This window comes from Limulus polyphemus, unplaced genomic scaffold (genome assembly GCF_000517525.1).
Source record: "Limulus polyphemus unplaced genomic scaffold, Limulus_polyphemus-2.1.2 Scaffold2308, whole genome shotgun sequence".
Classification (NCBI taxonomy): Eukaryota; Metazoa; Arthropoda; class Merostomata; order Xiphosura; family Limulidae; genus Limulus; species Limulus polyphemus.
Genome location: NW_013667918.1, coordinates 174,533 through 188,281, shown reverse-complemented (window position 1 = coordinate 188,281; position 13,749 = coordinate 174,533). Strand labels below are relative to the sequence as shown.

The following is a 13,749-nucleotide window of genomic DNA, read 5'->3' as shown; positions in this document are numbered from 1 at the left end:
GTGTGATTTGCCACTTCTCGTTTCCATCTTCTTTTTTTTTTCCGTCCCACTCTCTGACACCAATTTGTTATGTATCTGCTTGTTTGTTAATTTCTGGTAAAAATTCTTTCCGAGTAACTTCAACAATACAAGTCCCATCTTGATTAAACCAGTTTATTCTTTCTCGATACAAACGTTTAGTACACAGTAATTCCACAGTTAGTACTTTTCGTGTCACTTTTAACTTAACAACTTTTATAATACACGCTATAAATCACAGTGATTCACAATCTAGATAATTACGCTCTCTACGAGTACAAAACACACAGTAGCTCGAAACAGAATCGTAAATTACCCGAATCTCACTGTGACTACTGTTCACTTTATCATTCATATCCCCGGCTTTTCTCTGCTTGGCTTATATACTAACAAAGAGGCGTCTCGACCACACTCGCACTTCCCCGATAATTCGAGAAACCCTGTCACGCATGCGCTAGCAGCATCACGTGACTTCCGCTGTCGTAACAATACATACAATTTTAGTCTATGTTTTTCGTTTTGTTTTATCTATAGACGTTTTTGGAGGTTTGTATTGTTGTTTGACCAGAGAGAAGTTTGATGTAGAAGAATAGACATGGCTTAACCACTGGAATCTTCTTGAAAGTTTAGGAAATAATTTAAGCTAAATAAAAAGTAAATTAAGCTAAAAAGATTGATTATTGATTTGTGAGTCAATTTCATTTAATTATTAAGTGTATGAGAAAGCTATATTGAGTCTGCATGAAATAGTGAGATATTACTTAACTGAGTATGTAGAATAACTTAACTGAGTTTGAGTTTCAAAAAAGTAATATGCCACTCATTTTTTAGAGTGCGAGAATTAGCAAATAAGTGAAATTGCTGTATGATGCATTTACTGTGATTCTGTGAAGTTAGGCCTATCAGTGAACATTAATAATGTTAACTTGTAGTCAAAGAAATAAAACACTTTAATTATCATTAAATGGATTGGACTTTATATTCTTTTTATCTCACTTATGACCGTTTGTACATTATCTATGGCTTCCTTGGTTTATTTTGATTAAATTCATTTTTGTTTATTATTCTTTTGTAAATCTAGAACAATACCAAGATAGCTCAACACTGATAAATAAATGGTCATTAACATTTTTTTCTTTAACCTTGATAGAATTTAACAACAGCCTATAAATTAACATTAGATATGTACTGTATAACAAATCACATTAATTTATTAGTTGTGCAGCCAATTATAAACAATAATTTACCTCCAAAATAAAGATATCTATTTTAAATAAATTTCTTAGCTTAACTGCTAACCATATATAGTTTGAATGTTTTTGATCTGTAAAAAGTTTGCATTGGATCTGTTGTTTGTCTGCTATTGCTAACTGCTCATTTAAAAAACAAAGCAAATAAACCTTTACAAATATTATGCATGAAAACAATAAAAGTGCACAATAATCTATTAAAAATGGCAGTGGGCTAGCAAGATAACTATGTATCTCAGCAGATTGGTAGTACACCACCATCATCAGGTAAATAGGGTAAACAACAGTGCTGAAATAATCTAAAGCTTCTCCTGAAGATGGAGGGGTGGTATCAACAGCAATTACATCCTGGTGTCATTTCTAACAAATTATGTACACTTTTAACTTTTTTGATGTTTTTAGTTTACTTAAAGTTTTTACATTTACATGTGTGTTAAAATGGAAAGATGAGACTGTAATGTGATATTACAAATTAAAACACATAAATCTTTAAGCTTAAGATAAATGTAGATTTTAATCTAAACTGCAAGTTACTTTATACTACAGGTGTGCTCAAACTTTTAAGGTTGGTGGGTCATTTAAGTTTCTAGACTGAATTAATGCAATATTAAACTACAAAAATACAACTTGGATTTGTTTGTACATCTGTAAAAGGAAGATAGAGAAACCAAAATTAATCACAAATAATATTTTATAAATCTACAAATAGAAAGTAAAAGTTGAATTTAGATTAAATGGAAAGGATTATAAGAAAAATTATAAACAAAAAACAGTATACCGTAAGGAACTTTAAAAACATCAACAAATAAATTACAAATTATACAATGTTTATATCTATCCTGTGTATAATATAAGTTCCCAGATGCAAGTTAATAGTCCATGAGAAACATATTTCACTAACTTATTAGTAGGAATTGTACCATCTAGTAACAATATATGTGCCAGAAGTGAATCAAGTTTTTAATTAACAATTTAGTATCTGCTAGAAGTGTACATTAATGAATTTTCTTATGTTTCCACCCTTTGGCAGCTAATACACAAGTTAGATAATTAATAAATGACATACAAAAATTAATAAAATGATAGTAGGTGTATGAGTGAACAATTCACACAGCAGTTATTTCATACAAAACAACAATGCAAAGCGTGCCAGTTCCTTTCGTTTTTATATTTTATTCTTCCAATGCATACATCATATTGATAAGCTCATTAATTACGGCCATCTTACACTGAAAAGCTGTTTAAAATAGTACCAGCTTTTCTCTTTAGGGCATAGAATGATATATATATATATAGGTAGATAGAATCTAATTAATTACTTGTAGATCTCTTGAGAAAATTTAAATCCTTTATTACCCTCAAAGGTACAAATTAATGAGGTTCTTTTGTATGTGAATTGTATGTGCCCACATAGGGAAATGTAATTACTGTATTAATCTTGCAGAAATTGATTTTCCTTATTTGTTTCCTACCTCTGTGCTAGTGCTAATTTCAGTCGATCATTCTCATACTTCAATTGAGCTTGAGCTTCAACAGTTGATTGTGGGAGACTTGGAACTAAGTATTTTTCTTGCAAATGGTGATGTTTTGGGCTGCTTGGAGTCTGCAATAAAGTTACACATATTATCAAATGAATTATTTATATCTATGAACTTGCTAGTTTTATTTTTTGCAAAATGAAAGGCCATTTACTGTTAGAAGATTAATGTTCCATGAATTCAATCTCTAATGTTTGCAGTTCTTCAATCTCATCAGCAATTAAGTGCTATATGGTCTATTTTCTAAAAATCAAAACCTTACTGCACCCTGAATTCAAACTTTAAAACATGCAGTCTTTTAATCTCACAAGCAATTAAATGCTATGTGATCTATCTCACAAAATTACATAACAATATCCACTATGTAAATAATTTGTATTTTGAGGCAACCATACTAATGATATTTCTATATCAATTCTCTTTAATAAATAATTACTACTTAAATTGATTTACAAAAACACCTCTCAGAACAGGATGTTCATTATGTAATACATTAAAGACTTAAAAATTTTCATAATAGATTGTTCAGTAACTAAAATATTCACATTTAAAATCACTCATAAAAAGTTTTTTCAGTAACTACGATTCTAAAGATAAAGCCTTTTAGAACAGATTGTTAAGTACCTATGATATCGAAGATCAAAACAATTTCAGAATGGATTGTTTAGCAACTATGATATGAAAGATCTAAAGCCTTTCAGAATAGATTGTTCAGTAGCTCTGACACTAAAAAATAAAAGCCTTACAAAACACATTGTTCAATTAACTAAGGTACTAGATATTTAAAACATTTCATAACAGGTCGTTCAGTAACTGCTATACTAAAGATTAAAGATCTTTCCAAAGAGTTTACTGAATAATTACAGAAAAGTATAATCAAGAAAGAAACGTTCCAATTATAGCAGAAAAGAAATATCCTCAATCTTGTTGTTCAATAAATAAAGAGAAGAGTTAAGAGTATTAAAAAAAAAACCAGCAATAAAATGATGGATAAAATCTTTAAGTTCATTAGAACAAATAAGTTTTATAAGTTATTAAAACAAATAAGTTTTATAAGTTATTAATACATAAGTTGAAGAGAATCATTATACTAATGCAAAATAAGGACAAGAAGCCTAATGGATGAAGCTTCATTGAGGAATATGCAAAGAAAATTCAAACTTGACTTGTGTTTCATTTAATTAATTACTCACTGTCAAAGGATATTATATTCATTGATTTATTTTACCTGTTTTTGTTGTGATAGCTGAAGGCACATTATAGTATATCTATATACATAATGAGTATCAGAAGCTAAAGTTTGATTGGAAGTAATTCCCATATATTTTGATAGGAGTTGAAGAGATGGAAACCATGTGAATGAGTACATATAAAAATATATTTTTAATTAATTTAACTTACAGTTTATGATTTAAAACATCTACTTGTATAATAGTGAACAATAAAGAGAATAGGGAAGTTACCTTTCGGTGCGAGCATACCTTCCCAGACTGGAGGCGAGACAAGCTTTGGCTCCGTTGGTGAGTTACAAGAGGGGACTTGAGACTATTTATTTCATTCTGAGTTCCAGCAGAATAAGAAGAAGAGAGGCTAATTTGATCTACTTGGTTTGTTGCACTATTTGCAGATGGTTCTTCACTTGATTTTTTTTCGGTAGGAACTGGGTGTTGTTTGGTTTGACTCCTGGTGCTGTTTGGAGAACCACTACCAGAAGTAGATGGAGTGATGCTACTACCATTCACTTGAGCCTGGTGGGATTTATGGTGGGTTGCTGCTTGCCTTGTTGCACCTTTCACTTCCTGGAACTTCTCAATGAACTACAAGGAAATTGGAGAAGGACATACTTTGAATACGTGTAAAAACTGTAGAAATCATAAGCTTAAAAACTGGGATGCAATACAGTGGACAGAAAATGGAAGTTTTTTTAAGTGGATATTAAATTACATTTCACAAATATTTTTATCCTAAACATTTTTAAGACCTTCTTGAAGCAGACTAATATATAATATCATTAGTCCTTTTTTTTTGGGGGTGGGTGGGAGAATCCTGAAAAGGAAGTCAAACAAGCAATGGTGTAACTTACAAAATAATAAACATGTTAATATTTTTAAATCATGTTTATGTAGCAAATAATTTGTATAACATTATATATTAGTTTGTGGGAAGTAAGACCTTTAACAAACTATAACTAAGTAAAGCCTGTGATAATTTTACTTGAAGGAAAAAAAAGTCATGTGATACATATTGTTACACCTCCGTTCGTTAATTAAAGTATCCATCATACTCTATCCATTGATAATTATATGACTATATCAAATAGTGCCCATCAAACAAGATTTTTCATAGGAATTATATTGTTACGACAGCGGGGTCACGTGACGCTAGTAACGCGTCATATTCTCGAACGTTCACGTCCCTTCCTGAAGTCTCGAGAGGCTACTAGATATGCGGTAGTCTTGTATATATAAGCCGCCAAGAAGTGACGGCAACAATGTGTAATTGACAGCTGAGTCGAGCACGTGAAACATTCGTTGTGAATTATAGCGTTTGTTATAGCGCGGCTGTGGAAATTAAGTGTATTGCAAAGTTGTATTCAGAAAGAATAAACCAGTTTTATTTAAGAAAGGACTTGTATCGCTAAAGTTTCTTCGGAAAGAATATTTACGGAAAGCTTCATGAATTTTCTGTAAAATCCAGAAGTAGTATGAAAAAATTTTTTTAAAGAGTGTTTTATCTTTGAAAAAACATCTATAGTTTTATAGTGTAAATAAATTTATTATTGAAACACTGTATCTTGTAGAATATTACCGGTATTCTGAAACTCATTAATTAAACACTTTCTTTTCTTTATTAGAACAGTCTTTTGGAAAACTGAGATATACTAAAACAACAAAAATACAGACTTGAGAATAGAGATGTTTTAATTAATCCATCTTGATATATGAATTCAATGTTGCTGAAAAAATTTATTATTCTAACTTTTCATTTATTGATACAAATTGTTAATAGCTTGGTTTCTTGCACCAAATTCTGAAAATAAAAAGTACCTGAAATTTTTAAAGTGAACCAGCTAAAAATTACAGTTCAACTTTGTGATTAACGATTAAAATAATGAAAAATGCAGTACTGTGCATATATCAAGTCCAAAACATTATTTCGTTGGTGATATGCCATAAATTATAACATTCAGCTTATATTAAACAGGACAATAAAAAAGAGAAAGGTAGGACATCAATAATTGCTTCCGCTATAAGGAAGTCTTTTCACATCAAAGTGAAATGAATCTTTATTTACGAAATGTAGTTCACTGAACTAATTAAATTAATCTGTATGTTCCAATGCACAAGAAATGATAGCAATTACAATGTTGGAACAGATCACATGCTGCTCAAGAAAATGTAAAAAAACAACTTTTAATCACTTTACTTATATATTCTCATTAAGATTTTAAAGATATTGATAAATTATTCATTAAAAACTTTATATTTTTTCAGAAGTACAAATTTCATGTATAACATTCATTGTGTTTATTATTTCCTGCTTTTTTAATTTTACTGATTTATATTTGTTTGTTGTAGAAATTGCCAGAGCTAATCAAATGCAAGCTGCACATTGATGTCCCTAATTCTGGACTACAGGGAAAGCAGCTAGTCAACACCATTCAGTGTATTCATGGCCCTAAAAAACAGAGTGAATTTTTTTATCAGCAAAGAATCACAAACCATGAACCTTCAGATCAATAACTATGCCACAGTAACAATCCAGTCTTTTTCAGTATATTCAACAAATATGTTTGGCCTGTAGTTAAACCTTCACTTTATTATAAACACGTTTTTCTGGAAATCTCATCCTAGTCCAAGCGGGCCTCTATATAAGGTTGAATACGTTATATTCAAATTATTTTGATGTGCAAATCAGCAAGTGACGTAACAACCACTGCAGGTATAAAGCTGAGACGAAACGGCATATTTCTGAACCACATGTTGACATTTTGTAGGCAGTGTGATGTTACCGAAAATTGATGGCTTTTGTGAAGGGTACGACGTAACAGCCCTTTCCAACGCAAGATATTCACACGCTCAGGCCATACAGATGCATTTGAATCGGGGATTTATAGTTTTCAAGACGGAAATATCATTGGAAAATAATGGAATATCGATTAATTTGGGGAACCAGGTGCATCCAGAAAGGTACCTAAAATACGTCGTACCACACACGTGGTAAGCAAAGTGCGGTTTATTGTAATAGGTGAAAATACACGAATATAAGGGTCACTGGCAAAAGCCGTCCACACACCCCAGGCAATTGTACACAACACAATCAAATAGGTTCTAAGTCTCTAAACACGACACAAGTCACGTGGATATAAGCTGCTTCCACGATACATCGGTTGAACAGTCGGATACCCCAAGCACCTAGATATTGAAACGAGTATTCATGCTATTCCGTCCAACAAATACATGTCAAGTCGGAGGACGCAGCGCCTATGGATTTCTATACGATGGGATTGTTGAAATCGACATTAGGAAATTGATGTCCTCATACAGACGGTACAGTAAAAAGAATAATGAAAAACAATCAGGGAACAGTGGTGTGCTTTGGTGATGACAGCCTTGCGACTGAACTTTTTGCATTGCAAACTATGCCAGATAGAGCCTGAACAGAAGTGGCTATATGGACTGTAACAACGTGGTGAGGTTGTAATACCTCGTTTAAATATAACCTACTAAACCTCTAAATAACCATTAACAATATTTATGACATACGGGGTTTTGTACTTAGGTATGTAGCACAAAACAAACGATATCAAATTCAACAACCAAGAAACTGTAGGGTTTTTTTGTATTGTTATTTTATTGTTCTTATTAATCTATAAATAAACATTGTCCAGCAACACAGAATTCGAATGTATATTTAATATAAACTGATTTAGATCTCATTTTCTCCGCCAGTATTCTGCTTTTCACAACGACATTTAGTACGCACTTTTTATTACTTTGACCGATAGTATCAAACGTGGGAACACATAATCATAAATCAGAGGGGTTTTAAGCTGATTATATTGAATCATTCACTAGCAATGATTTGTTTTTTGTTTTTGAATTTCGCGCAAAGCTACACGAGGGCTATCTGCGCTAGCCCCCTAATTTAGCAGTGTAAGACTACAGCAAAGGCAGCTAGTCATCACCACCCACCGCCAACTCTTGGGCTACTCTTTTACCAACGAATAGTGGGATTGACCGTCACATTATAACGCCCCCACGGCTGAAAGGGCGAGCATGTTTGGTGGAACGGGGATTCGAACCCGCGACCATCAGATTGCGAGTCGAGCGCCTTATCCACTTGGCCATGCCGGGCCCAGTAGCAATGAATATGACACCTGAGATAGTTTCAATTTTGAATTAGAAACTGAATGTAAGTATGAGTTTTAGGATACGTCCATTGTTAACTAATTTGTTTTTGTGTCATTATTGTTTGTTTGTAATTAAGCACAAAGCTACACAATGGGCTATCGGTGCTCTGCCCACCACGGGTATCGAACCCCGGATTATAGCGTTGTAAGTCTGCAGACATACCTCTGTGCCACTGAGGGGGGCGTTGTGTCATTATGAAAAACAATGGTTGGAAGAATGCCCCAAGTAATTCAAACCGATTTACTGCAGAAGATATGTTTATGATACATTCATCATTTCGAAAAAAAAGAAAGAAGTCAACTGATAAGGCTTCGAAACTATTTGAATAGTAAGTAGAATAATATTTGGTTTACAGTTGAAAATCACAAGGATTGCGAATAATCCTTTTAGGATATTTTATTACGTAATAATAAAGGACAATTTCAATGTAAATCATTTAATAAAAACACTTTTATAGTTTATATCTCCATTACAATAGTTTCATAGTAGATTCATAAAAGGATAATTTAATTAAAATGTCAGTTCTTAAAGCATTTAATATTTTTAATACTTTTTCATTACGAATTTCAGAATATTAAAACATACCCAAGGAAAAAATTTCATCTCAAAATGATAAAATTATAAACGAATAATTGAATTAAAGAAGAGTTTCCTTACATGTGGAGACGACGGTTGGCAAAACAATAAAAACTACAAAAAGCACAGCTTACCTTACGATATATACGTGTACAATCACTTGGAGTTGAGAAACAATTAAAATGATTATGTTACATGGTCTAAGTATCTTTAAACCAATACTTACGTAAGGATAATTTTTTAAAATAATTTAAACATAAGATTACAAAGTTCAGGCCAGAATTAAGGGCATTCTAATGTGAGATAGAAAAAAATAGTTTCCGCCAAGATAAATTTATCAAAGAAAACATATTCAGAAAACCTTTTGCTTCAGTTACATATCTTGGACAACTGCTATATTAAACTATATCTACTTTGAAATAGACTACAACAAAACAAATCATAAAGAGCAAACAGTACCGCTACAGTCATATTTACCAGATGTTTTGAAAATATCTAAAAAGGTGAAGGTAAGATTTTGTTATAAAACTTTACAAAAAAGAAATATAATTTATTATTATAAAATATACTCTTAACGTATAAGGCTGAAAAAAATGTTTATATGTTTTTATTGTAGTGGACAATAATAATAATAATATCTTAAAACATCATTTTTCTCCCAGTGGCTCAGTGATAAATTTGAGGGCTTAAAACGCTAAAAAGCGGGTTTCGATACCCGCTGTGAGCAAAGCCCAGTTAGTTCATTATGTAGCTTTTTGCTTAACAACAAACAAACAAAAATATTTTTTTTATAACGTACTCATGCCTTAATCCTCACGTAAACGTTTGTTTTTATATATTTTTTGGTACGAGCGTGTGTTTTTAGTGAGTACTTTCCAGAACGGAAGAGTCCTTACGTCAACCCAATTTTGTTGATACATTTTTAATTATTTTTAATGCATCCTCTTACACAACAGTGGACTTTTAGTTAATCCTCTTCCATGTGGTACACTCTAAGTTACTTCTCTTTTCTACAAGTAGGTTTTTAATAAACGTTTTTCCACAAAGGTTCGTTTTCAAAAAGTCTCTTTTATTTACAGTTGGACGAGTCTTTAATTAATCCTTTTAACCATAGGTATTTATTTAGATATTTCTCATCTAACCAAGTGCATGTGCGTTTTTACCTAATGCCACTCCTAATACGTGTTTCTTTAGTTAATCCGCATATTTTCAATTACTTCTTTCCTACAAGGGTGCGACTTTATACAGTATTTTACTTGTCAACTAACAGATTATTTTATTTTACAAGAAAAATGTACTTAAAAACAAAATTCAATGGTTCTGAAACTTTTGTTAGGGGTCCAGTTTCACAATGGAGTGGAATCTCTATCAACACATACATCATAATAATATTTACAAATTCACGTGATTTAAAAACTCTCAAAACTAAAACTCTGAATAAATATTTTTGCAACGTACACGTGGACTGTATGCAACCAACAACTTCCCTAGAACAACTATAAGTTAACCCGCTCTCCTGCTTAAAAACCTGTGCAAGATTTGATCCCATACTTACTACAGTACCTTTAAACTGGAAGTACCTGTTACCATTTTACATCATATTAGTGATTCTACTTTGATTACGATTCGCACGGATGGATCATGATGTCTCCTTTTCAACAATGTAAGCTTCGTTGCATCAAATGTTTAACATAGTTCGTACGTTCAATATTTTTTCTTGACAGGTGAAATAATTTCAAAAGTGTACTATTGAAGTTGAAGTTTGGTTTGAAGCCAAAAATAGAAAATCTAAAAAAAGATCCGTTAAATTTTCTAATTTTGTTTCAAAGGTTATCCATGGCAGAGACTTTCGCAGATAAATTACACTACTGTTTGAAAGATACTGGCCTAGCAGTCCTTAATCACTCTAAAATGATTTGTGGAAAAAATGGTTATGGAATTTGTTTTATTATGAAACTACTCCAAAGGTGGGTAGCAAAATCAATCAAATCACTAATGCAATCTTGCATATAAAACAGAAAAAAAGAACAAAAATCAATTTCGACCAAAGAACAGATCCATTAAGAGTTAGGTAATTTAGTTTACGAGCCATACACTTGTTTCAGAGAACAAGAAGACAGCCCTTGCAGTGTTTGATTGACGATAAGCAAAGTAGGCATATGTTGATAGGCTCTACTTTGAGATAGGGAACCCTTATCTACTTTGATTAAACATTGCTTCGTGTCGAGAAGGACTTGTTTAAGGAAGTAATTTTACATTTTGTGTAAAAGTTTGGTAAAGCTAATTAGCAACAGGAAAATTCTAGCATGTATATGTCACAACCCCAACAGTCAGGTGTGCTTAGCATAGCTTTTTATCTTTATCAAATTATAATTAAAGGTAATATTTAAAGTTTGGATGCATTCATATAAATCCTCAAAAACAAAAAAATAAATTAAACAGGTGTCAGGAGTATCGTACTCAACAAACACGCCTAAATAACAACAACAACAATAATAATACTTTTTTCAAGACAACTTTCATATTACATCGATAAAGCTTAAACAGTGGTATTATGAAATCATTTGAGAATACGAAAAAAGTTAACACGAAATTCAATTTACTTACTATATATTAGCTACTAAGAATGTGAATGTTTTCCTCTCTTTCAAAGTGCGTTTTCAGAGACAAGGGCCACTGTTTATTATTAAAATTACCAACAAAAAAAAACAACACACACACACACACAAAAACAGATCTATAGTGCTCTTTTACGTTTATGTGTCTTCTACTATTTTGTGGAAAACACTGGTTTGATTGAAGCCCTCATCAACACGCTCTTAATTCTATTTACAACTTTGACGCATTAGTGACACTGACGTGTCTAAATGTTAAGCCAATGAAGCAAAAATAAAAAGTTGTTTATTACTAAGAATGTAACAAAACATGCATACATAATTGAGTTACTTTTTATTACCTCTTCAACTAGGTTTATTATACACATTTGAAAACATTTGACTGGACTAAAAAGCAGAAACTATACTTGAGACATTTATGTTATTATCTGCTTGTTGTTTCTTGACATAAATTTACGCGATGGTTTATTTGCACCTTGTTCACCACAGGGAATCGAAGCCTGTATATTAACATTGTAAGTGCGGAAACTTGCCGCTGACCTATCTCAGGACTATTTTATCTATTTGTAATAAAACATACAAATGGTCAATTAACTCAATAACAGTCTCTGTAGTATTTCTGAACGACGTTAGTCTACTGAACGTTCAGCGAGAGTCACTCTCGACTTGATAAACTGAGAAATACATGCTTATGAATAGGAGACAACGAGTCGTTATTAATCAGACAAAATAAGCGTGAAATTATAGCTTAAGACTAGGCCTAGAAAGAAAAATGCGTTTGGAAAGATGCAATATAAAAATCAAAACCAGAAACACCGAACAATGTATGAGAGCTTAGCGGATCATAACCTCTTAAAAAGTTTCATTTATACAAAACAAAATAAGTGGTAATAAGTAAGCATACATGCCTGTTTGTTTAAACTCGGGACTAACTGCTAAATTCTTATTACTTTTTTCTTCTTCTTTTACGCAAGTCGTAACATTCATGTGCGCATATAAATAAAGTTTTGGTACACCAGATTACGTCTAAGAATTTTAATTTTATCAATAATTTTGTAAGTTCAGATACACCTGGCGGCCCCCAGTGGCACAGCGGCATGTCTGCGGACTTACAACGCTAGAAACCGGGTTTCGATTCCCGTGGTGGGCAGAGCACAGATAGCCCATCGTGTAGTTTTGTGCATAAATTCAAAACAAATAAATATACACCTGGCGGATCAAATTATATATCTGATGGCACAAGTGTATTTACAAATTCGATGACGAGGAATCCACTTTGAGATTAATAAAGACGGGGGACGGTTTGAATGGATAACAAAAAACTTTATTTAAAAAAAGGGTTTAACATAGTAACAAATGTACAACGTTTCGACAAGGCTTCATTATAATCAAATACAAGTACGTTACCTACACACACACAGTATAAAGCAGTCACACGACCGGAAACTTAGTAAAAGGTATTTTGGCATTCAGAGGTGTTTTAGAGTGGAGCTGTTTTGTTCAATTAAGATGGCCTCTTTGATTTTACACTTGTTCATATACAAAACAAGGAGGATGAAGATTATCACCAACTATCACAAAAAATAAGGTATCAGGTATGTGTACGTTTGGTGTAGGATATGTGTAACCGGATGTCTGAACACTTAATAATTATCACAAAGGTTATCGAAACACCATTTGATATTTATTTGACCCAACTTATATCGAAAACAAAGAGAAACAAAGCGAAAACTACGTTTTCCGTTCAATATTCTTGAATACGTATAGCAGTAATGCCGCATTGATCCAACACGAGTTCAAATATTTGCCCCACAAGACATTAATACACTACATCAGCGTTTCACAACCTTTGCCATCCACGCCCCACCCTCTTTTTTTTTCAACGAGTGAAAGAGTGAGTTAAGTGACGAGATATAACATACTGATACGCATTAGAATACTATACATGTTGTAGTAATTGCTTATTATTTTCTTTAATAACAAATATTATAACGCTTAATTTAGCATTATTGCAACTTTTGAATCTACCTTAATCGTTCGCTCGCGACTTTCTGGAGGGGGGTCACACTTTGAGAAACGCTACCCTATACCATGCTTTGCAGAAACACTTTTTGTTTGTGCTAGTAGCATTGTTTTCACAATGAAGTAAATCACATACACTGCAGAATAATTGCATATATATTGTTAAATGCTGGATTATCGACCAAATTTCTTGGAATTGTGAAATATACACCTGGACAAAAGTTAAGCACCCCCGTGTTTTTTTCAAGTGATTCAGATTCGACGTTCTTGTGACTGATTATAAATTACCATTCAATCTAAACGTGTTTATCAAATG

At 32.3% G+C, this 13,749-nt stretch overlaps 1 protein-coding gene across 1 annotated transcript in view; it reads right to left on the bottom strand.

The window, feature by feature from the left end:
* Nucleotides 1–2,466: 2,466 nt before the first annotated feature.
* LOC106466578 (homer protein homolog 2-like) overlaps nt 2,467–13,749 on the bottom strand; it is a gene marked incomplete at its 5' end in the record, with an annotated part of 183,483 nt that continues 172,200 nt past the window's right edge. Inside the window, 2 exons of the mRNA XM_022394610.1 lie at nt 2,467–2,871; nt 4,270–4,623. Coding sequence (XP_022250318.1) covers nt 2,737–2,871; nt 4,270–4,623 — 489 coding nt within the window. The remainder of the gene's footprint in view (nt 2,872–4,269; nt 4,624–13,749) is intronic.